The sequence below is a fragment of the Rutidosis leptorrhynchoides genome, chromosome 10 (assembly GCF_046630445.1).
Source record: "Rutidosis leptorrhynchoides isolate AG116_Rl617_1_P2 chromosome 10, CSIRO_AGI_Rlap_v1, whole genome shotgun sequence".
NCBI lineage: Eukaryota > Viridiplantae > Streptophyta > Magnoliopsida > Asterales > Asteraceae > Rutidosis > Rutidosis leptorrhynchoides.
This window is the reverse complement of record NC_092342.1, coordinates 230,691,307-230,713,197: the sequence shown is the minus strand read 5'-3', so window position 1 is coordinate 230,713,197 and position 21,891 is coordinate 230,691,307. Positions and strand designations below refer to the sequence as shown.

Below are 21,891 nucleotides of genomic sequence, written 5' to 3'. Positions count from 1 at the left end.
AACTGTGATTTTAAACTAATTATGTCGCGAGTTATTTAAATCATACTTTATGACTTTTGTAAACTTAGACTTGTTGTCGAACGGTTTTGTAAACTAAACTTGCAAGTCTTGTACCTTTCAAATGAATGCGACATAATTTTGGTCAAACGAGTCTCATATAGGGACTACGACCACGCAACGGGACCTAAGTTAACGGCGCCGTCGATAACGGTTTTGGTCGGGTCGTTACAGGTGGTATCAGAGCGTTGGTTGTAGGGAACTAGGACGTGCATTAGTGTGTCTAACAGAGTCGTTAGGACGCATTAGTGAGTCTAGACTACAACCGGATAGTTAACATTTGCATTCTGACATACATTTGCTATAGATAGCACTTACTTGACTACTTGTGCATTATACTTGAATCATTCTTAGGCAAACTTTTTAATGGTACCCAACCTTCATCATACGAACTCGTATTCCGCCACTTTTTGGTAACACACGTAAATTCAAGATTCATGCGCGTAAGGATGACAACGACTTCATTAGTCACACTTGTTCGGGAACTCTGTCTCCCGGATTGTTATTTGCCACCGTTTCAACTTACTATCGGTTTTCCACTGGTGTTTCTTACTATCTACTTTTTGGTGTTACTACCATCACTACTCTAGGTGAGTATCGTCATCGCTAAATATCACTACGGTTGCGTACTTTTTGTTATCATGATTCGTTACTCTTCTCGTGCCTAAGGGCATTATCGCTTGACTTGAACCGCATTGACGTGAACAATCAACTATACACTTCCCTCGGGGAACGCATCTTCAGAGTTGCACCAATTCTTTCGATTCAATACGAGTCACGTTAGAGACGTTGTTACACTTTGTGTATTTTAAACTTCACGATTACACGAACTTGAATCTATAGAGTGATGTGGGAATGGAGGTATGAGTTAGCGTAATATAACGACACTCGATCAACGTGGTTATATTACGGTAAGACATACCAAAGTTCTAGTGACACGTGATGGTGGTTAGACTCGATCAACCTAAACACCACCATGCGCCATGTACATGACTTCATCTTTTCAGGTTTGGACATCCGAAAACTCCGAGGATATTTATAACAACCATACCGGGGACACACCTTCAATTAGTGTCGAATTATATTTATGCTTCCGAATGAATTACCGATTCCATTCGACTTCAACCGTATGTCGCACGGGTATACTAGCTCGTCCTCGCGCAGTCTTATTGACTAACTACAATTTACTCGTTATGCTCACATCGGGGCGGAAACTTCTCTTGCATCACCCTCGTACTTCCGGTTCAGGAGGTCCTTATTCTAAATTCTCAAAGGAGAGCGACTCTTCACGTCATATAAGTATTCGCCGCGAGGGTGGATAGTCCTAACAATCGTTTTCAAAACCCGATAAGAACTTGCCCCGACGAACGTTTTTGGAAACCGATAAATCTTCCGCGACGCGAATTTTCTTGAGAAACTTGTCCTAGCTAACGTTTTCAATTCCTAGCAAACTTGTTCTATATGCCTTAGGGAAATGTACCCCGTTTCGGATCGAGATCCTCGTTTCACTTCTAGATTTTGGAGTGCCTTACAAAAAGCCTCGGGACCACGTTTAGACATGAGTACCGCGTACCATCCAAAACCCGACGGACCGAGCAAACATATGATTCAAACTTTGGAAACCATAACACGAGTTCGTGTTATCGACTTCAAATTTACTTGAGAAAAGTACTTGCCTTTAGTCAAATTCTCTTACTACCATAAAATTTCATTCGAGTATTAACGTCACACTTTTCGAGGACCCGTATAGCCGTGAATGTCATTTTCTTAAATTGTTGAACCGAAGTAGATGATAATTAAACCACCGAACCCGAGCTAATTCATGGAACAACCAAGAAACTTCTTTAACCTCAGAAAGGCTCGAGACGATCGTAGTCGCCAAAGGAGCTATGCCACTGTTAGACGTAAACTTTTTAAATTCCATGTGGAAAATCACGTAACGTTAAAAGTCGCACCTTGAAAAGGTGTAGTCCGTTTCGGAAACGTAGAAAGCTAAATCCGAGATATTTTTAGTCCTTTTGAAATTTTGGGGTGTGTTGTGCCCGTTGCTTACTGCTTCGAACTTCCGACTCAAACAAATTCCGTTCATCCTACATTCTATGTATCAACTTAAAGACGTGTTTTGCGAAACAAGAACTTGTTATTCCTTTTCGATGAGCTTACTAACGACGATAAACCTCACTTCCAAGGAGGACCGGTTGAAACTATAAATCGTGGAACCAAACTTTAAACCAACGTAAAATCGCGACTGTCGAAGTTCGTTGAAATACCCGAAGGAGTACCTTCACTTATTCGTAGAACCGACAACGCAAGATCTCGAGGAAGAAACAACGACTACTACTTCCAACTAAATTTCGGGACGAAATTTCTTTTGAGTTGTGGATAATGTAACATCCCGCCTTTTTCCGTTAAATTTATTTTTAACACCGTCTTTTTCTTTTAAATAATACCTTTCGTTATTTAAATTCGTAGTTTCCGTTGACTAACGTTCATAATAATTCCGTCATTTAATTATAACATCTCTCGTTAACTTGCGTTTTAAAAATATTCGATCGGTTAAATCCCGCACCCGCTTTGAAACTCGAGGGACCGGAGTTGCCAAATGGGCAAACTAGTTGACTAGGTCAACTAGTCAACCCATTTCATCCATTCCATCATCTCCCTCATCCCTTTTCTCTCCATCTCAAGAACACACACACAAACCCATTCCATTCATTCATCATCTAAATTCAATCTTGGAAGCTCACAACAAATCCGACTACATATTCTTGATCCTCTCATCATCCTCTACGATTTGATACTAACTTCATTGATTTTGGGTAACATTTCTAAAACTCTAGATTTCTCTAAATTCGTGTTTTTGACTTGAAATGGTGTTAGTTAGTGTCTATGGCTCGTGTATAACATGAATATATGTTTTGTTTGCTCGATTCGTTGTTTTGAGTAACTAGTTTGAACATTTGAAATGGGTGTGCTAAATCTTTGATTTTGGATGAGTTAATGTTGTTAAATTGTTAAAGTTCATGTTTTAATTGTGTTACTAGTATCACTAGCTTCGTTTTGATGCGTAGGTTGATTAAGGAAACTTCAAAAACATGAATATTGATTTTTGCGGATTTTGGTTAGGGTTTGATAGTTCTTGACATGAACTTTTGATGCTTGAATGCCATGGAATGTTAATTGTTAGTGTTTAGTTGTAATGTATGCGTTATTACCTTCAAAACGGCATGTCGTATGTGTAAATTGGATTCCCGAATCATAAAATACGTTTTACGAACTTGAAACTTTGAAAATAAACCTTTCTTGATCAATTGACGAGTTTTCGGTTATTGTAAATGATGTTTTTGATTGATGATATATGGTTAGTTGTATTCCTCGTCAAAACACCTTTTCGACGATATATGATAGGCATTATAAGTGTTTGCGGGTCAAGAATTGGGTTGGAAAAGGTTTTGGTTCGTGCACACTTGGAAAAACTGACCAGAATTCTCTGGCCAGGTAGTGGCGCGGCGCGCCACATCCCCGCGCGGCGCGCAGAATCGCCTGGCCAGATTCTGCTCACTTTGTCACATTTCACGCGAAATGTTTGACTAGCTACCGACCTCCGATTCACATGAAACTTGTTCTAATATGCTTATATATGAATAAAAACCTCAGAAAAATAGTTCGGGACCGAACCCGAACGTGTTGACTTTTTCGTTGACTTTGACCAAGTTTGACTTTTAGTCAAACTTAACCAAACTTTTATACAATCATTCTAACATGCTTTTATACTTGTTTCTTGTATGAAACTTGACAACGTGATTCACATGCTATACTTAATCGAGTCGTAACGAGCCATAGGACTAATTGAACACATTTCACCCGACCTTGTGTCGTAACCGGATAATTGATATAACTTACTTGTTTAGGTCAAGGCTAAGCAACTTTCATGCACACGTTTACTTGTTGAAGTACTTTTATACTCGTGCACTCGAGGTGAGATCATAGTCCCACCTTTTCAACAACTTTTTATACTTTTAAATTGTGGGCTGAGAAACATATACTTTGTTACATTTTGTACTACTTGCTTTTATACTTTGAACACAAGTACAAGGAAAACAAACATTCCACAGCGAGTTAGAACAAAAATCCTCAATTCGATTATCATTAGTTACACTTGCAGGGTGTAAGCGAGAACTTATATTGTGTGGCCATACGGGTTTGACAAACCCTCATTACGGACGGTTCGCCACCGTCTACGGATGAAATATATTTTCGGGAAACAGTGTATGTTCTAACACTATTGTGATGGGGTTCTATGGAAGGAAACGTTAAGTCTTGATAATTGGGTGCTCGCGAACCAACTTTTGGAATGCAACTTTTGGATGATCAATTTATGGAAATACTAAATCTTGTGGTTCAAAATATAACTTTTACTAATACACCTATGATTTCACCAACGTTTTTCGTTGACAGTTTTCTATATGTTTCTCAGGTTCATACTTGGCTATTTGATACATGCTTCCGCGTACACTCATACTTGCTTGGGGTCAAGCATACATGCATACACTCTGATTATTTGCTTGGAGTCAAGATACATACATGCATACGCTAGTGATAGCACCTTTGGATTCAAACATATTGTTTACATACTTACGCTATTTATAGCAACTGTGATTTTAAACTAATTATGTCGCGAGTTATTTAAATCATACTTTATGACTTTTGTAAACTTAGACTTGTTGTCGAACGGTTTTGTAAACTAAACTTGCAAGTCTTGTACCTTTCAAATGAATGCGACATAATTTTGGTCAAACGAGTCTCATATAGGGACTACGACCACGCAACGGGACCTAAGTTAACGGCGTCGTCGATAACGGTTTTGGTCGGGTCGTTACAACAAACTCCACTTTGTGGAGGAACCTGTTGAGATTATGGATCGTGAGATCAAAACTTTGAAACGCAACAAGATTCCGATTGTACGAGTACGATGGAATGCCAAACGAGGACCTGAGTTTACTTGGGAACGAGAGGATCAAATGATGCGGAAATATCCTCATCTTTTCCCGACTCCTCCATCTACTTCAGCTTAAATTTCGGGACGAAATTTTCTTTAACAGGTGGGTAATGTAACGACCCTGGTTTTTCCAACGTTATTTATTAATAATTATAATTATTAATACGCTTGATTAATCGAATGTATGTTATTACATTTACATGTTGCTTTAATTGCCCGTACTTGAACTTTAAATGCCCGAAACGTCTTTGTGACACCCGGAACTTGCACGAATAATATTTTAAGATATTATTTACATTCATGATTAATTTTATTAATCATTTTAATTAACTAAGGCTTTTAGTTAGTTACTTGGGCTTAAGATGGACTTTTATTGGATTACTTGCTAACTACTTGCAACTTGGGCCTTTTAAGTGTTAATGGACTAGTGTAAGCCCACCCTACTTATATTATGGATTAAACTAGCCCATGTTTACATGTAAGTATGATACTTGAACTTAAACTAGTTGGTTACATAGAATTGGAATATAGTTGGCTCATTATCCCCATGAACACCACCCTTTTACCCAACTTTTTCAAGCTTTACATACAAGTAACCATAAGACTTCTTCTTCCCTCCTTTTTGCTGCAGAAAGTCGTGGCCCTTAGGCCATTACATGGGCATTTTAGTTTCATTTTTCATTACTACTTGCTCACTTGTTACTCTCTCAAAAACACACACTTGATTCCTCTCAAACTTGCTTCATTCTCTCTCACTTTTTCTCTAGTTCTTGTAAGTAATCTTGAAGACTTTTTCTTTTCTTCTTTTCTTCTTAAAACCGAATTTATACAACCCATAATCATCATCATCTCTTGTTACTTGTCTTTGATTACTTGTTTGTTATTATTACTTACTTACTTGTCTTTATTTACTAAGTTACAAGATCAAACTTTCTAGTTTTGATTCTTCACCTTTATCTTGTTATAACAAGAACATCAAGAACATAATCTATCTAGTTATGTTCTACATATTTTGTTTCAAAAGATTTAAAGTTTATAATCTTTATAATTGTTACTTGTGTTCTTGTTTGTTGTATGTTACTAGAATACCACCTTCATGGTTGGTTTAGGCTTATCATTCATTTTCTTTATTTCTTATTGTTAGTTGCTTACTACACATTTGAACAAGGACATGAAACCAACAAGAGCTTACACTTTGGTGCAAGTATCATGGATCCAACACTTGGTTGTGATCTTTCTTAGTGTTCATGAACTTGTTCCTAAACTTACATGTAACCTTGGTCATGATTACTAGTTAATCTTGATCTTATATTTCTTGGATCTAACTTGTTAGTTCAAGAACAACACTTTAAACTCTCTAACTTGTGTTGATTTGACTTAAGAACTATAGATCTAGACTTTGAGTCTTGAATCTTCAAGACCTAACTAAGAACTATGTTCTACAAGCTAAGATCTTGCTTACTTAAGTTCAATCCAAGTTTGTAACTTATTATTGTTTTAAAAGTTCATGTGTGTGTAGACCTAGGACTTGATGTAACTTTGGTTCATCAAATTCATGTCTTAGACTTGCACCAAGGTTATGATGGACAAATCTTGGTTAAGATGATGTATACACATCCATGAGTGGTGCACTTGAAGCTAGACGCATCAAGGATGAGAACCATGATGAGCATCCAACACCAAGATCACCGGAACCCTTGAAAACCCACTGCATTCTGTCCAAAAGTTTCTGACCTACTGCTTCTGGAACAGACCAGCAGACCTGGGCTGTTCTAACCTTGATTTTTAGATAGAACTTTTCGAGTAGATAACTTTTCATATAGGACTCGTCTTAATCCGAGTTACGGTTTAGGATTTATGGCCCTCCGTTCGTTACCATGTCCTTTAACGTTGTGCAGAAATTTCTGACCTACTCGCACTTAGACCGTCGCCACGGTCAAACCAAGACGAGTTTGCTTCTGTAAATTTTACCACACTTAAGGGACTCATAGACGGAGCCATGACCACTGGTCTCACCTTAATTCAGTAAGGGTAGAGGCCGTGGTGACTGACCGAAGTCAGCCTTTGTTTTAAACGACTTTCATAAACGAGTCTTACTTGTTACCTTTTGTTTAATGATGATTGATGATGACCCTTATGACCTTAATTACGTACTTGTACACCTTTTGAGACGACTTATTGACTTAGTGCTATTTGACTTAGGTTGAGGACGTTTGGACCGTTACTTGCACACCACTTTCCGACTACTACCTTACCGTTACTACTAATCATTGTGAGTTATAGCATTCCCTTTTTACTTTAACTTATTTTGGGAACTGAGAATACATGCGGATTTTTATGTTTTACATACTAGGCACGAGTACTTAAACTTTATATATGTGTGGGTTATATAACGGCAGAAACATTCCCTTTAGCTCGGTAACGTTTAATCATTGGTTTTTGAACCGTGAACGCGAATCTTAGATATGGATCCATAGGGTTTGACATCCCCACTCGGGCTAGTAGCGCTAGCATTTAACGAGTGTTTAATACTTCGAGGTTATACGCACTTGCCAAGTGCACTTTAAGGGGGTACTTTAAACGTTAAGTTAGTTACCGGGTGCCCACGGTTAAGCATATACTTTTACATACTTTTGAAACGCTCGTTGTAGCACTGAAATCTCGTGGCCTACTTACGTTACTGTTATACTTAAACTATAGCTCACCAACCTTTGTGTTGACCTTTTTAAGCATGTATTTTCTCAGGTGCTTGAAGTCGCTTCCGCTATCTTACTAGTCGTGCTGTAGAACCCGCTGCCTAGAGTTGTTATCGCATGACTACTTATGTTGCATCCAAACTTTTTACTTATGAACTTATGTTATGTAACGACCATTATGGTCACGTACACTTATTTAATGCTTCTACTTAGTGAAGCATACTTTGATTTGTAAAACAATTGACGTATGTTATGACGTCACTTTTATTAATGAATGCAAACTCTGTTTTGAAAACGCATATAATACTTAACCTTGTAATGATCCTGTTGATGATGGTCCGTACATGATGATTTAGTACGGGGCGTCACATATAGGGTTTAGATATTAGGGTTTAGAAATTTAGGGCTTAGGGTTTAGATTTAGGGTTTAGATTTAGGATTTAGATTGAGTTTTTAACACGAACGGTTTAGGGTTTGGTGTTTTGGCCTAAACTCTAAACCCTAAACCCTAAACTCCAAATCGGGCTAAATTTTACTTCACAAAACATGAAGAAAAAAAACGTTCATATTCTTCACGAACAATATTATCTTGAATGTTATTTTTGTCGATCGTTTTTCCGCCTAAATAATAACATTCATCACGAAGCGTCTCTTCTAAATGTTCATATTTTTGTGTGATCTTGATGCCGGGAAAAAATATTCCAAAAAAACGAAGAAAAAAAAAATTTGCTTTCCCCCGATTGGTTACTTCCCCATTGATCCTGCCCCTATATATATATATATATATATATATATATATATATATATATATATATATATATATATATATATATATATATATATATATATATGGAAAAGTGAATATGGATAACAGCACCATATAACCTTATATGCCAACCCTCCCAAAACTATGTCGTATTATACTCCAAATAAATAATACTCCGTAACAAATTAACCTCCTCCTATATATATATATATATGGAAAAGTGAATATGGATAACAGCACCATATAACCTTATATGCCAACCCTCCCAAAACTATGTCGTAAGATATAATATAATATAAGAGCAAAGCTGATTTTTGGGGGGAAGCAGAAGTGAAACATTCATTATAAATGATATTATTATTATTATGTCACAATTCTGAAACTATAGTCTTTCAATCAGCTACATTAAAGTTAACATAATCAAATGTACTATTGTCATATTGCAAGTCTATTAGACCTTTGCATACCTGATTACATTTGCTCCAGTTTGTTTGAATAATTACTTACAATGATACAATTTGACAAGTGTTAAATAATTAACTCAAAAACAATAAATCGATATCAAAAGCCCTAATTTCAGGCACCTTTGAATAGTTACAAGGATTCCTGAAGTATGAAACCAAATCATCTTAATTCCTTATGCTAATAATCCGAATTTACGTTAACACTAACAAATTTAGTTCGATCTCAATCAACTTTTTGAGATCCTGTACCGCCACTGATATGTAACATACCATAATTGAATCGGTAGATGTTAAAGATTGATATTTAATTTTCAGTCGATTCAAGATATATAAGTTTGAATAAATATTTAAATAAAAAGTATGTATATGTACTAAAATCCATAATCAAAACATATAGAAATTGAAAGTAGCGATCGATACCTTTGTATTTCACCACTGTTTTCATCATCGAACATTTCATCGATTTACATCTTGTACTTTGGGAACCCTAATACTTCTCATCTATAGATGTGCTATTCTTATTGTTGACCCCATATTACTGATTCATGATTGAATAAAAATTAGCCTTAATTGCATCGTCAATTACCTGCTATCGCCCCGTTAATTGAATACTTGGGGTGGTCCCTAACGCTAAAAGACGTTAATCGTTTCATTTTCTTGTTTCGGTTTCCCGTTTCAGTTTCGTATTTCAGTTCCGCGTTTCGGTTTTCGCGTTGTGGTATCACCTTTCGGTTCCATGTTTCGATTTCGCGTTTCGGTTTTGCGCTTAAGTTTCGCATTTTGGTTTCGCGTTTCAGTTTCTGTGTGTCGATTTCGCTTTTCAGTTTCCGTGTGTCGATTTCGCGTTTCAGTTCTGTTTCTGTTTCAAGTCTACGTTTCGGTTTAGCGTTTCAGATCACCTTTCTGTTTTAGTTTCACGTTTTGGTTTTCGTGTTTCGATTTCCGTTTCAGTTTCGTGTTTTGGTTTCCGCTTTTTGGTTTCGTGTTTTAAATTTTAAAAGCAAAACTTAAATTCGAAACAGAAAAGGAAATATCGAATCGCGGAAAATGAAACCCGAAAACTAAAACTCGAAACTAAAATAGGAAACCGAAACTCTAAATCAAAACGAGAAAAGGAAACGCGAAAACCAAAACGCGACACGAAAACGCGGAAATTGAAACGCGAAACCGATAATGACACGCGAAACTGATACCCAAAACTGAAACACGAAACCGAAACGATTAACATCTGTTAGTGTCATGGACCACAAAAGTATATGAAACTCGAAACTGAAATAGGAAACCGAAACTCTAAATCAAAACGAGAAAAGGAAACGCGAAAACCAAAACGCGACACGAAAACGCGAGAGCGATAATGACACGCGAAACTGATGCCCAAAACTGAAACGCGAAACCGAAACGATTAACATATGTTAGTGTCATGGACCACAAAAGTATATGAAACTCGAAACTAAAATAGGAAACCGAAACTCTATATCAAAAAAGAGAAAAGGAAACGCGACACGAAAACGCGGAAACTGAAACGCGAAACTGATAATGACACGCGAAACTGAAACCCAAAACTGAAACGCGAAACCGAAACGATTAACATCTGTTAGTGTCATGGACCACAAAAGTATTCACTTAATGGACTTTTCTAACGTCTGTTAGCATTACCACTCACGTAACATTTGCAAAACATAGTGACGACTCAAGTAAAAAAAAACATAATGACTCCGCGTGAAATTTGGGGAAAAACACAGGACCACCCAAGTAAATTTTTCTTTATCTGTTTAATTGTTTCTTATTTAGGTAATTAATATTAATATAATATAATTATGACTATGATGATATCACCATGAATTTTGTGGTCATGACACATGTTTAAGAGAGGGTTAAGATGTCATTTGTAGTGTTTTAATATGTAGTATAGATAGATGAGATATTATGATTATGGCATGATATATTCGTAACAGGATTTTCAAGAGGGTGTTGGAGCTCCAATATTTCTTTTGACCTCCAAAGTCGGTGGTTTGGGACTTACCCTTACTAAGGCAGACCGTGTCATTGTGGTTGATCCAGCTTGGAACCCAAGGTTGCTATTCATATATATATATATATTTTTTTGATGATATGATGGATCGTTTTTCTAAAATCTCGCAACACTTGATTTTTTTTCTTTCTTTGTAGTACTGATAATCAAAGTGTTGATCGTGCATATCGTATTGGACAAAATAAGGATGTTATTGTATACCGTTTAATGACCTGTGGTACTGTTGAAGAAAAGATATATAGGAAGCAGGTTAAACTGATAATCAAGGTTTAATGTATAAGATGTTTCTTATATTTATCATGTCTGATTCCTCAATTTGGTTGCTACAGATATTTAAAGGGGGTCTATTCAGAAGCGCTACTGAACATAGAGATCAAATTCGATATTTCAGTAAACAGGTGCATACTCAAGTGTTGAATATTTCAATGTATTTCTTTTACACCAAGTCACTTGTGGGGCACATTATTGATGTGTTGTTAGTGTCTTTCTGGATGTTCAGGAATTACAGGGGCGGTTATTGTAAAGTCTTCATAGTGCAGGGGTTAAGTTTGTGTCTGTACAAATTGGAGGGTCAGAAGTGCATATTATCTGTTATGTTTGTTATTGCTGTATAAAGCAAGTCGTGTAGGGTCTTTCCAATTCAATTCTTGTAATCCGATTTCTGCATTCAATTCAAGTTCAATTAATAGAGTCGATTCAAGCTCATATTCATCTTTAATCTTTTCTTCTGTTGCTTAATAATTTTATAACATGTGTGTTTGTTATCTCAGGATCTTAGGGAGCTTTTCAGTCTTCCCGAGCATGGTTTTGATGTTTCTTTAACTCAGCAACAGTTGTACAAAGAGCATGACAATGAACACCAAATGTATGTACATTTTTATTTAACAATTAATAATTTTTTTATAAATCTTTGTTTTACGGTGAAGCTCTTTGCTGAATCATTGTGGATAACATCATTTAAAGAACAATGATTATAACATTTTTTACAATCTACCTCAAATTACACAGTTATGTTTTTTTTTTTCATAGGGATTCGTCTCTAAAAGTCCATACGAATTTTTTGTAATCTCTGGGTATAGTTGGTATTAGTCACCACAGTTTGCTCTTTTCAAAGACCGCCCCTGTGCCATTCGTATCAGACGAAGAACTGGCAAGGTAAATAAATATCCTTCAACCCTTTTTTTTTTTTTTTTTTATTTCAAATAATCACATTTTATAATTTTGCAGATCATTGAATTCTTCTTAATGCTTTGTGTAGGGTTAGGCAATCAACATATGAGGCCAACTACTCATCATATTCCCAAGGCTACAAATCTCGGTTTTTATGGCGGAGATCTCGCCGATTTATTGGTTCAAATGGCCTGCCGAGTACTTCTTGGCCAACTAGTTTAATTACTCAGCCAACGCCGGTCAACACCAGTCATCGTTGGTCAAAGATCAGAACTGTTATACGGAGTATGTTTACTTTCTTGAAGAGATGATGAAGTTCAGATCTGTTCATTACGAAGTGTAACTTGCTCCCAGTCTTTTGTTAAACATTCAGCTTTTATAAATGTTATAGCCATGTCTTTTGCACATTCACTGCTGTAATGTAATGGCTGTATCGAAGTACTAAATATTTTGTAATGTAATGGCTGTAATGTCTCTTTGGTAATGTAATGGCTGTTATGTAGTGTTCATAGAATGTAAATTTTTATTTTTTTTTTGAACAGCACGGCAACTTTTATTAGAACAAATCTTCTAGTAAGACACAACAAAGAACTAACACTATTGAGCGCCTTTAAAATTGGAATCAAATCGACGGATGCAACATCAAGATAACTAATCGAACATCGGCAAGATAGTAGGAACAACCCCGACCAAAATGTCCTTACAGAATGGTCGCGGGCTCGATAAAACTAATGGAGACCCGATTGGCACAACGAACTTTTACTCCAAACCGATAACATCATTGCAACCATTACCAACGTAAACACCATTGCAAGACAAGCCACAAATACGTACCTTTGAACCAACCGAATGATGAGCAGTCGCATTACCACCCACGTCAAAATGGTCGCTTTCGATCCCAATTTCCAAGTCGTTCATTACCTCCTCGGAGGCAAAGGGAGTTGGCTGCGTTTGAACTTGCGAGGCTTGACTCACCTTAAGGCTCAATAACGAGGAAGCCATACGATTTTGGGTGATTGGATAACAGTTTGTTCAAGTTTTCCGAATCCGAACAAACCGCTATATAAACGTAAATGCCCCATTTAAAACCTCATTAGCTAACACACCCCGACGCGTAAGGCAGCACACTCAGCCTCAATCTATTAGATAAGTGGAAGTCAACAATTAAGTAAACTCTCAATATCGGCTTAAGACATCTAGGCGAAGACTCCAAATTGGGACCAAAAGAATGTGATTTCTTTGCCCACCCAACAAAAGTATTCTGATAGAACAATCCTGTTCAAAGCTTGAATAGCAGCTGAAGCAAACGATCGTAATTCGAACTTGATGAACGCATACCGAGGGTCGGGACACGATTTGAGCACGACGATAAAACCATTCTTACCGAATGAATCCTGGACGGTTGCTTTTTCGAAACCCACACCCACACAGAGACGGCCGATACAGATTCTGCAATCAGAGCAATCGAGTGATCCTGTCATCCTGATGGTGTTGCTAACAACGTGATTATTTATTTATTTTTTTTCAAAAATTACAAGTACAACAACATTGTGTCACGCATTTTAACAATATGAACTCTACACCAACCACAATGTTTTACTATCATCCAGGTATTCTCTATATTCTGATTATATTAAACAAGCCCAAAATTCAATGCAACTATTGGTAACAAAAAACCATGTCCAAACACTCCCACAAATATGAATTCTAGCATAGAAGCCATACGTGATATAATCATTATCCATCGAAACAACCCTCCTCTGGGATTAGGACTACAAGTTACTGTCCTTTATCAATAATTCAATAATAAATATCATATGTTACAAATACATGTATTCACATTTCACTATTTCAAAGTTCAATACCTAATAATCCTTGTCCATATTAGTACCCACCCTCTATGATGCCCAAGACAACCAAAATCTATTGGTCACAGAATAAAAACAAAAATCATCTCATATGTACAAAGCTTTAAATATTTGAAGTTGATTCATTAACGGACCCGAAGGGTATACAGGCAAGAACACTTTTTTCAGCAGATAATCAATTCATGCAGAATCGGCGATGACAGAAGCCAAGATTTGGTGTTGCTTATGTTCTTGAGCTTTTCTTCGGTTGGACTCCATAATGATGAGAAGTGCGGTGATGTCAGCAGGGCTAACCCCACCAACTCTGCTTGCTTGTCCAATAGTTTGTGGCCTCACCTGGGAATAAACAAAGTCAAACATACAAGGACTATAGTCAAGTTTATATTTAATGTCATCATACAAGCTCTTGAACCAATACATATTTAGAACTATGGTTACATTACTTAGGTAGCATTAGATTAATTGATTAACTTTATATATACAATATTAGGTTAAGATATTTTTCATGTTGATTTGACGGACCTAGGTCATATTAGGCATATCTTGGAGAGAGACGGTTGAATTTGCAAAGAACATACCTTTGATAGCTTTTCGCGTGCTTCGTGTGATAATGTATTCATAGAATAATAATCTAGATCTGCAGGAAGGGGTTTATGTTGTCGATGAACCATCTGAAAACAGTTGAAACAGGTTTATAAATTAGAAATGCAAATGAAATGCATAAATGAGCTAATTTAGATTCTTAACCTGCTGTAACTGGCTGTGTTGGCGTGCAATCAAGCCTTCGTACTTTATATCAATTTCAACACATTCTTTTTCTATTCGAGATAAGACATCATTTCCAAAACCATGTTTATCAAACAATTTGTATTCAATATGTGGCTTTTTAAGGATGCTTTCAAGTGTTGTATGATCCTTAACTGGTTGACCGGACCAAACAGTAACTTCATTAACTAGCTCTCCACCTGTTACAATATAATCCAAAATAAGAGAAGTTTTTAACTATCTGCTCAAAAGATAAACTCATTAATTAATCTTTTATTGAAAAGATAGTCGTACTTGTAATCCGAATAGTCTTCAATCTCTTTTTCTCATCTGAGATTCGAGCTTGTTTTTCCTGGTAAGCCGCCCATCTTTTGTCATCAATTAAACCGATTTCACGACCTAAAGGTGTGAGACGGCTATCCGCATTATCAGATCGAAGAATTAACCGATATTCTGAACGGCTGAAAAGAAAGTAATCATTCTCATAAGAAATAGGGAACATATATGATAAATTTTAACTATCTTTGTTATAATATTTCTATTAATTTAAATGCAACTATAAATGTGCATTAATATACCTTGTGAGCATGCGATATGGCTCTCGAAGATCTTTGGTGACCAGATCATCAATTAAAGTACCTATATAACTGCTTTCCCTCTCAAGAACAATAAGTGGTTTCCCTTCTGAATGCCTAGCAGCATTTATTCCAGATATAATTCCCTATAAAGATTAGTGAAAATAGTAATAAGACAAAAAGTCAGTATAAAGAACAAAAAAATATAGTAAATAAGTAAAAATGAGCAAACCTGAGCAGCAGCTTCTTCATAACCTGTTGTTCCATTTATTTGACCAGAGAAAAAAAGTCCTTCGATTTTTTTAGTCATAAGAGACCTGAAACACTGATGAGCAGGTAAGTAATCGTACTCAACAGCGTATGCGGGCCTCAGCATTGAGCAATTTTCTAGTCCCGGTAATGTTCTTAACAGTGGTAGTTGTAATCTTTCTGGTAACCCAGTTGAGAAACCCTGTTAGGTTTACAAAAAAACAATGGTGAATACTGACATCACAAAAGTAAATGAAAAAAAGTATATTATATATTAAATATTATTAAAAGCAAAAAGAGATAAGAAAATGCAATGAAAAAGCTCCAGGAGACCTGAACATAAAGGTCGGGCACACTTCGACCTTCCGGTTCAAGGAATATTTGATGGGAATCCTTGTCTTTGAATCTCACAATCTAAGGAAAAAAAAAAAAAAAAATTGAAATTATATTCATGTTGGGAGAAGACTCGTGCAATTAACGTAAACGGACATCAAGATGTGCTGCTAGTGAGGTTTGAACATCTGACCTCTTGTGAGGATATTAAGATGCCAACCACTAGGTCATCATGTGATGGTTAGACTCGTGAAATCAACGTGAACCATATATAAGTAACTATGTGACCCACATATGTTTCTAGATTAGATCAAGTATACCCGTACGTTTTTCTTTACAGATAGGCGAAAAGATATATAGATGATGAACAATATGAGATTGTACCTTGTCCTCAATTGAAGGGCAATATCGAGGTCCCTTAGCTTCCACCCATCCTCCATAAGTAGGAGTCTCATGTAAATTATCTCTTATCATCTGATGAGTGATCTCGGTTGTACGGGTGAGATAGCAGCACATTTGTTCCCGTTCAATGTGATACTCAGGATCAAAACTAAACCAATGCACCTGTTAATCACCCGTTCATATTAACACCACAATAATCATAATAACTATATAATAAATAAATTATCTTCTTTCTAGTAACAACTAACAGCAACAAACTATTGGAGCATACTCCCCAAAACACACTAGCAAAATTGTTTACATTAAACTAAAATAATAATCAAAATCTACGATTTTAATAAATCATTAGCAGCATAATACGCAGTGACAAAAATTCTAAGATCATATATTAACTATGATAAACCTACATATGAGATTAAATGCAAGAACCTCGTCATCACCACGTTGAGGCTCCAACAGAGAAAAGTCAACCGTGCGTGAGTCAACACGTGCAGGTGTCCCGGTTTTTAACCGGTCGGTTTCGAATCCAAGTAATTGTAACTTTTCAGTGAGACCATGAGAAGCTGATTCACCAGCTCTGCCAGCTGGCATAGAAGTTCTGCCAACCCAAACTTTTCCGCTCATGAAAGTGCCAGTTGTAAGAACAACTGAACGTGAATAAAAGTCCATCCCAAAAAACGTGCGAACTCCTTTGACATCATCATTTGTTCCAAGCAAAAGATCTGTTACCATTGCCTCCCTAATAGACAAGTTGCGAGTACTGAAAACACAAAGCACTTGTGATTAGTGCGTTGAATGATTACAGAACTTATAAAACTTCAACAAAAAGTTAACTTTACGATAATGTAAAAGGTTTTATGCATGATATACACTTGGGGTGACTTGCAAACAGTTCGAGCCATTGGACCCGTTTCTTTTTTAGCTAAACCTTTATTTTATACGAGTTTGACCCACTAGAGGTTATGGATAACCCAAATCAAACCATTCATAAGTAACTGGTTTATTAAACTAGCCACCATTGTTTTCCCGCATTGAACCACATATTAGTTTGTATAGGAACTCTATTATAATTTATAACGACGAACTAGTGAGTAAAAAATTAGAATACAGTAAAAAATTAGAATAATTGTATCGATTATATCATAGATCAATATGGAAAATCGAAGAGAAAAGTGAAGTAAGCTTGCCTCTCTACAATCTTCTTCATCTCAATAGCATATTCTCTCTTATCAGTTTGAGCACGCAATGCTCTCACAGCCGGGCCTCTAGAAATGTTCAGAACACGCTTTTGTAGATAACACCTAAAGCATGTACGCAGATACAATCAGTAGTACTACAGTAAGATATATTAAAAAGCGAATTAATAACTTCATAAATACCATAAAAAATCCAAAAAAAAAAAAAAAAAAACTGAAGCGTGACCGTCATTCGTTGGAAAATCAGATCACGAGCCACTGATTAAGGTAGTGCTTGATTATACAAAGGAGTGCTTCAGTGCTATGTGACATATGATTTACAATTTTTTAGAAAGGCAACTCACACACAAAGTACAACAAACTAATCCACAAATATATATAATTGTCCCATCCCATGACTTGAACCCTTAACCTCATGGTTGTAAAGACCACCTCAATACTGCTAGGTTTACATTTAATCTGTTTAATTATTTTCATGTCAAGTGAGGCAAGATCTATTGTAGGTGCCAAATCGCTTTATAACATGTCTACTTAGAGCATGAGATTTACCTGTCAGCCATCTTTCCAATTTCACCCCCTAATGCATCCACTTCATGTACTAGTTGAGACTTTGCAGGTCCACCAACTGCTGGGTTGCAGGGCTGTATCAATTAACAAACACGGAATAGTAAAAAAAAAACTAGTCAAGATTTTTTTGATATTGTTGGGTTATTTCGTGTTTTTATAAGAATAAGCTACAGAGATCACATCTTATACACATTTTGTTCCACATTACCAACTTATACTACATAACTTAATCTTCAGTAAGCTTTTCAGTTGAGCACCAGGAACCTTAGATATATCATATATCCCTATGCGCTCTGCAGTTTCTAACTCACATATTTCTAATCTTACGAAAAGCACTTGCTTATCCACTATTGACAGAAATCGTATAAGTCATGTGCAAGACATGTGAATATATTGATATATTCAATAGAGGTATCGGGTGGAAAGTGTGTCGGAATCATCATTGGATTGACAAACAATTTAAGTTGGATTAAAATCTCTAATCAACCTAATAAACACACATAGATTTCAACAGAGAATGACACGTTCATAATCAATCATACACGGTGAAAAAAACTTAAAAAATGTGTACAACAATGAGTTATTGGAATCAACTAACCTGCCATGCGATTCGATCTATATTCAATGTTAGGAGAAGTGTTCTTGCCCCTAAACGAGCAGAGGCAAGAGCAGCTTCACAGCCTGCATGCCCACCTCCTACCACTATAACGTCATATCTTTCATCACTCGCTGCAACATGATTCATCTTGTCTAAACAAAATCAATTCAAAAATAAAGTAGATAGATTGTGTTAATATAGAGATTTCAAAATAAACATCTTAAGAATCCGAAAATGAATAAGATGATTACAGCCTTATGTGCTTTCTGCACCATATATCCTTAATACAGAGTACCAGTTACAACTTCTGAAAATTTGAACATGTTATGATTCCAAAGAATAGACTTCAATTGAAGTAATTTATATGAATACATGAATAAATAAATCAATAAATAAAATGTTGAAATTGGAACCAGCTCTATATCAATATTGTGTTTGAAGAGACACAAAAATGTGCAATAATTTTTTATTAAAAAAAAAAGCTAAGTGATAGAAAGATAATCATAACAGATAAAAAATAATAATATTACTAATTAATATTGAACTACTGGAAATTGAAGCATAGCTAATGAAATGCCTAAAATAAGATTTTAACAATAACTGTTAAAATTGTAACCAATCCAATATTACTTTTACAATTGGAAGCACACGTGTGAAATCAATTAAATGTATATAATTATAATGTAATACCTGATGAACTCGAAGCACTGACTGAAAATTTTCGTGTACGGACGAAATTGAAGCAGATACGTGGTTTGCAGCTGCTGCGTCTGAAGCTAATAGAAGGCGTATACAGAGGGCGAAATAAAGGTGAAATAGACAAGTGCCTAGGTATTCGAGTAAAGTGTAGAAGTGATACGGCGGCGGTCGCCATCGTAAACGACGACGGTGACGGAGAGATGGGCGGCGGGAGAGGATAGAACAGTTTTGGAAACTACAGGTTAGAGATGGTAGGAGAAGTATGTTGCATTATTGGTCCTTGAAGTTTGAATGTATTGATAAATAGGATTCCTACTTTTTATTTTATTTATATTTTATTATTTTATACTCCACGATAATTTTTTTTTTTTTTTTGAAAAGCCAAAGATATTTATATAACTAAAAATCACAAGAGTACAGAATCCATGTTTACAGTATACCTATACTTGTATGGACTATATATACAGGAAATTAAGCAACTAGACAGAGAGCTCAAACAAGTATTTGTATGCCTAATTAACCCACGCCGGCTCTAGTGTTATGTTGACCCCCATAAAATGAAGGGTTTATCAACCATTGATGCCACCCGATGTTCAACTTTTGATTAATGTGCACCCATATGACACATGTTAACGTGCATTTCATGAACTTTTGATTTTCTTGAATCAATTTTCGTAACTTGGCGTTTATTGAAGCGCAATTTGTTGCCTCCTTCGTCATGATAGTTCATTGAAAGCGGGTCATCCAACGTGTTATCTTACTCTTTTAATTTTCGATTGGGATAAAGATTCATTGTGAGAAGGTTAATGGTAATTTGGTTGGACCGGGTCTTGAAAAGTCAGAAACCATCTTCCAATGCCGTTCAGTTTGCTTTCGTTTATTTTTTGGGGGGTTTAGTTGTGTTGTTGTTTTGTAAGTTTGGTTTCGAATTTTGTTGTGCTTTGTTTAGATTCTTGCTTTTGATCGTTTGTTTCCATGTTTGTTTGGGGGTTGTTTAGTTTGTTTTGGCCTTGGTTAGGCTCGTTTGTAGTTAGATGTTAGCTCGTTGTTTTAGGGAGTTTTTTTTTTTTTCTAGTGTCGAGCGTAACCGTTTTAGTTGCACATTGTTTTCGTTTCTTTCATTTTGCGAATAGTAAGAGAAATCTTTTTATTTAAAAACATTAAAAGCTTTATTGTTATTATATTATGGTTTATGAAACAACTTTAATGGCCTAAGCTTTTAATTAGGATTTATTAGGAATACAAGAACAAAGAGATGAGATGAGAAGTAACTCTTTCAATTAGAAAAGACTGAAATGGTACAAGTTTAAAGGCTTACGTACATGGCCTATTTATAGTACAAAAATTACTATGCAAATGCTATTCATTTTGATACATGGCACAACTATAATATAAGTAGGCAATAGGAAATAGTAGATGAGATGTGGTGTAGCAAAATTGATCATTCACATCATAATTTTGGAGACACATGTTAACTTGTATGGTTCTTCATATTATAATACTCCCCCTTGGATGACAATTTTGTTTCATGAGTTCAACTGGTACTATCTCGTTAAAAACCTTGCTAAAGAAAAACTCAGTGGGAAAAAACTTTAGCTAAGGGAAAAAAAATGCAGTATAGAATTTACTCCCCCTCAAGTAGACATTCTTGAGTTGTCACATATTTTGAACATGCCTCATGTCAATATTGTGAACATGTTTTCTGAAAATAGTAGTCGATAGTCCTTTGGTAAAAAAATCGGCAGAGTTGTTGCTAGATTGAATATATCTCATTTCAATATGGTTCTTCTTAATGAGATTTTGAGTATATGAAAAGAATATTAGAGGTATATGTTTTGTTCTGTCACTTTTGATAAACCTTTCCTTCATTTGTGCGACACAAGTTGCATTGTCTTCATGGATTAGGGTTGGACTTTTCTGATGTTTTAGTCCACATGAGTCAGTAATGAGTTGTGTCATTGATCTCAACCAAAAACATTCTCGAGTTGCTTCATGTAATGCAATAACTTCAGCATGATTTGAGGATGTTGCAACAAGTGTTTGTTTTTGAGAACGCCATGAAATTGCAGTACCTCCACTTAGAAACACATATCCAGTTTGAGATTTAGCTTTATGTGAATCAGACAAGTAACCTGCATCTACATAACCAGCCAAATCTTGTTTTGAATCATTAGAATAAAGTAATCCTAAATCAGTAGTTCCTCGAATGTAACGACCCGGCTTTTTCGACTTGCTTTTGTGCTTTGTGCTTTCACGAAACTGCGTATTTGTGCGTACTGAGCTAGTTTATGCTCTGGGATCTTAATTCATGATTAATTACTTTCATTATTATCATACAACGTGCTATTAAGTGTGTAGTCACTTAACTTGATCCCCGAAGGCTTTTACGACCGTTAGTGTCACTTAACGTTTTGAACGAGCTATGTTTGTCGGTACACGTTTAACTGTTGTCGTA

The 21,891-nt window shown here is 36.0% G+C and overlaps 2 protein-coding genes across 2 annotated transcripts in view; one reads left to right on the top strand and one right to left on the bottom strand.

Annotated features, from left to right (window-relative positions):
- The window catches only part of LOC139870856 (protein CHROMATIN REMODELING 24-like), a 39,650-nt gene extending 26,815 nt beyond the window's left edge, over positions 1–12,835 (top strand). The window contains 8 exon segments of the mRNA XM_071858625.1: positions 10,938–11,056; positions 11,152–11,263; positions 11,344–11,412; positions 11,785–11,879; positions 12,044–12,169; positions 12,273–12,469; positions 12,576–12,600; positions 12,727–12,835. Of these exon segments, the coding sequence (XP_071714726.1) occupies positions 10,938–11,056; positions 11,152–11,263; positions 11,344–11,412; positions 11,785–11,879; positions 12,044–12,169; positions 12,273–12,469; positions 12,576–12,600; positions 12,727–12,835 (852 nt within the window).
- Positions 12,836–14,154: 1,319 nt separating this feature from the next.
- On the bottom strand, positions 14,155–19,620 carry LOC139872159 (uncharacterized). Its single transcript, XM_071859982.1, has 13 exons — positions 19,428–19,620; positions 18,738–18,889; positions 18,122–18,213; positions 17,564–17,677; positions 16,806–17,136; positions 16,359–16,538; positions 15,975–16,055; positions 15,625–15,843; positions 15,396–15,538; positions 15,112–15,278; positions 14,800–15,017; positions 14,631–14,723; positions 14,155–14,388 (listed from the first exon to the last, which is right to left on the bottom strand). Exons 1-13 carry the CDS (start codon positions 19,609–19,611, stop codon positions 14,233–14,235), a joined length of 2,130 nt encoding a protein of 709 aa, XP_071716083.1. The 5' UTR covers positions 19,612–19,620; the 3' UTR covers positions 14,155–14,232.
- Positions 19,621–21,891: the final 2,271 nt, after the last annotated feature.

Excerpts from the sequence above, each read along its gene's own strand:
- LOC139872159 (XM_071859982.1), bottom strand. The coding sequence starts at position 19,611 with ATGGCGACCGCCGCCGTATCACTTCTACACTTTACTCGAATACCTAGG. Across the intron at positions 15,279-15,395 it reads CCATATCGCATGCTCACAAG|CCGTTCAGAATATCGGTTAA; the intron begins GTATATTAATGC and ends CTTTCTTTTCAG. Across the intron at positions 14,389-14,630 it reads CACGCGAAAAGCTATCAAAG|GTGAGGCCACAAACTATTGG; the intron begins GTATGTTCTTTG and ends GTTTATTCCCAG.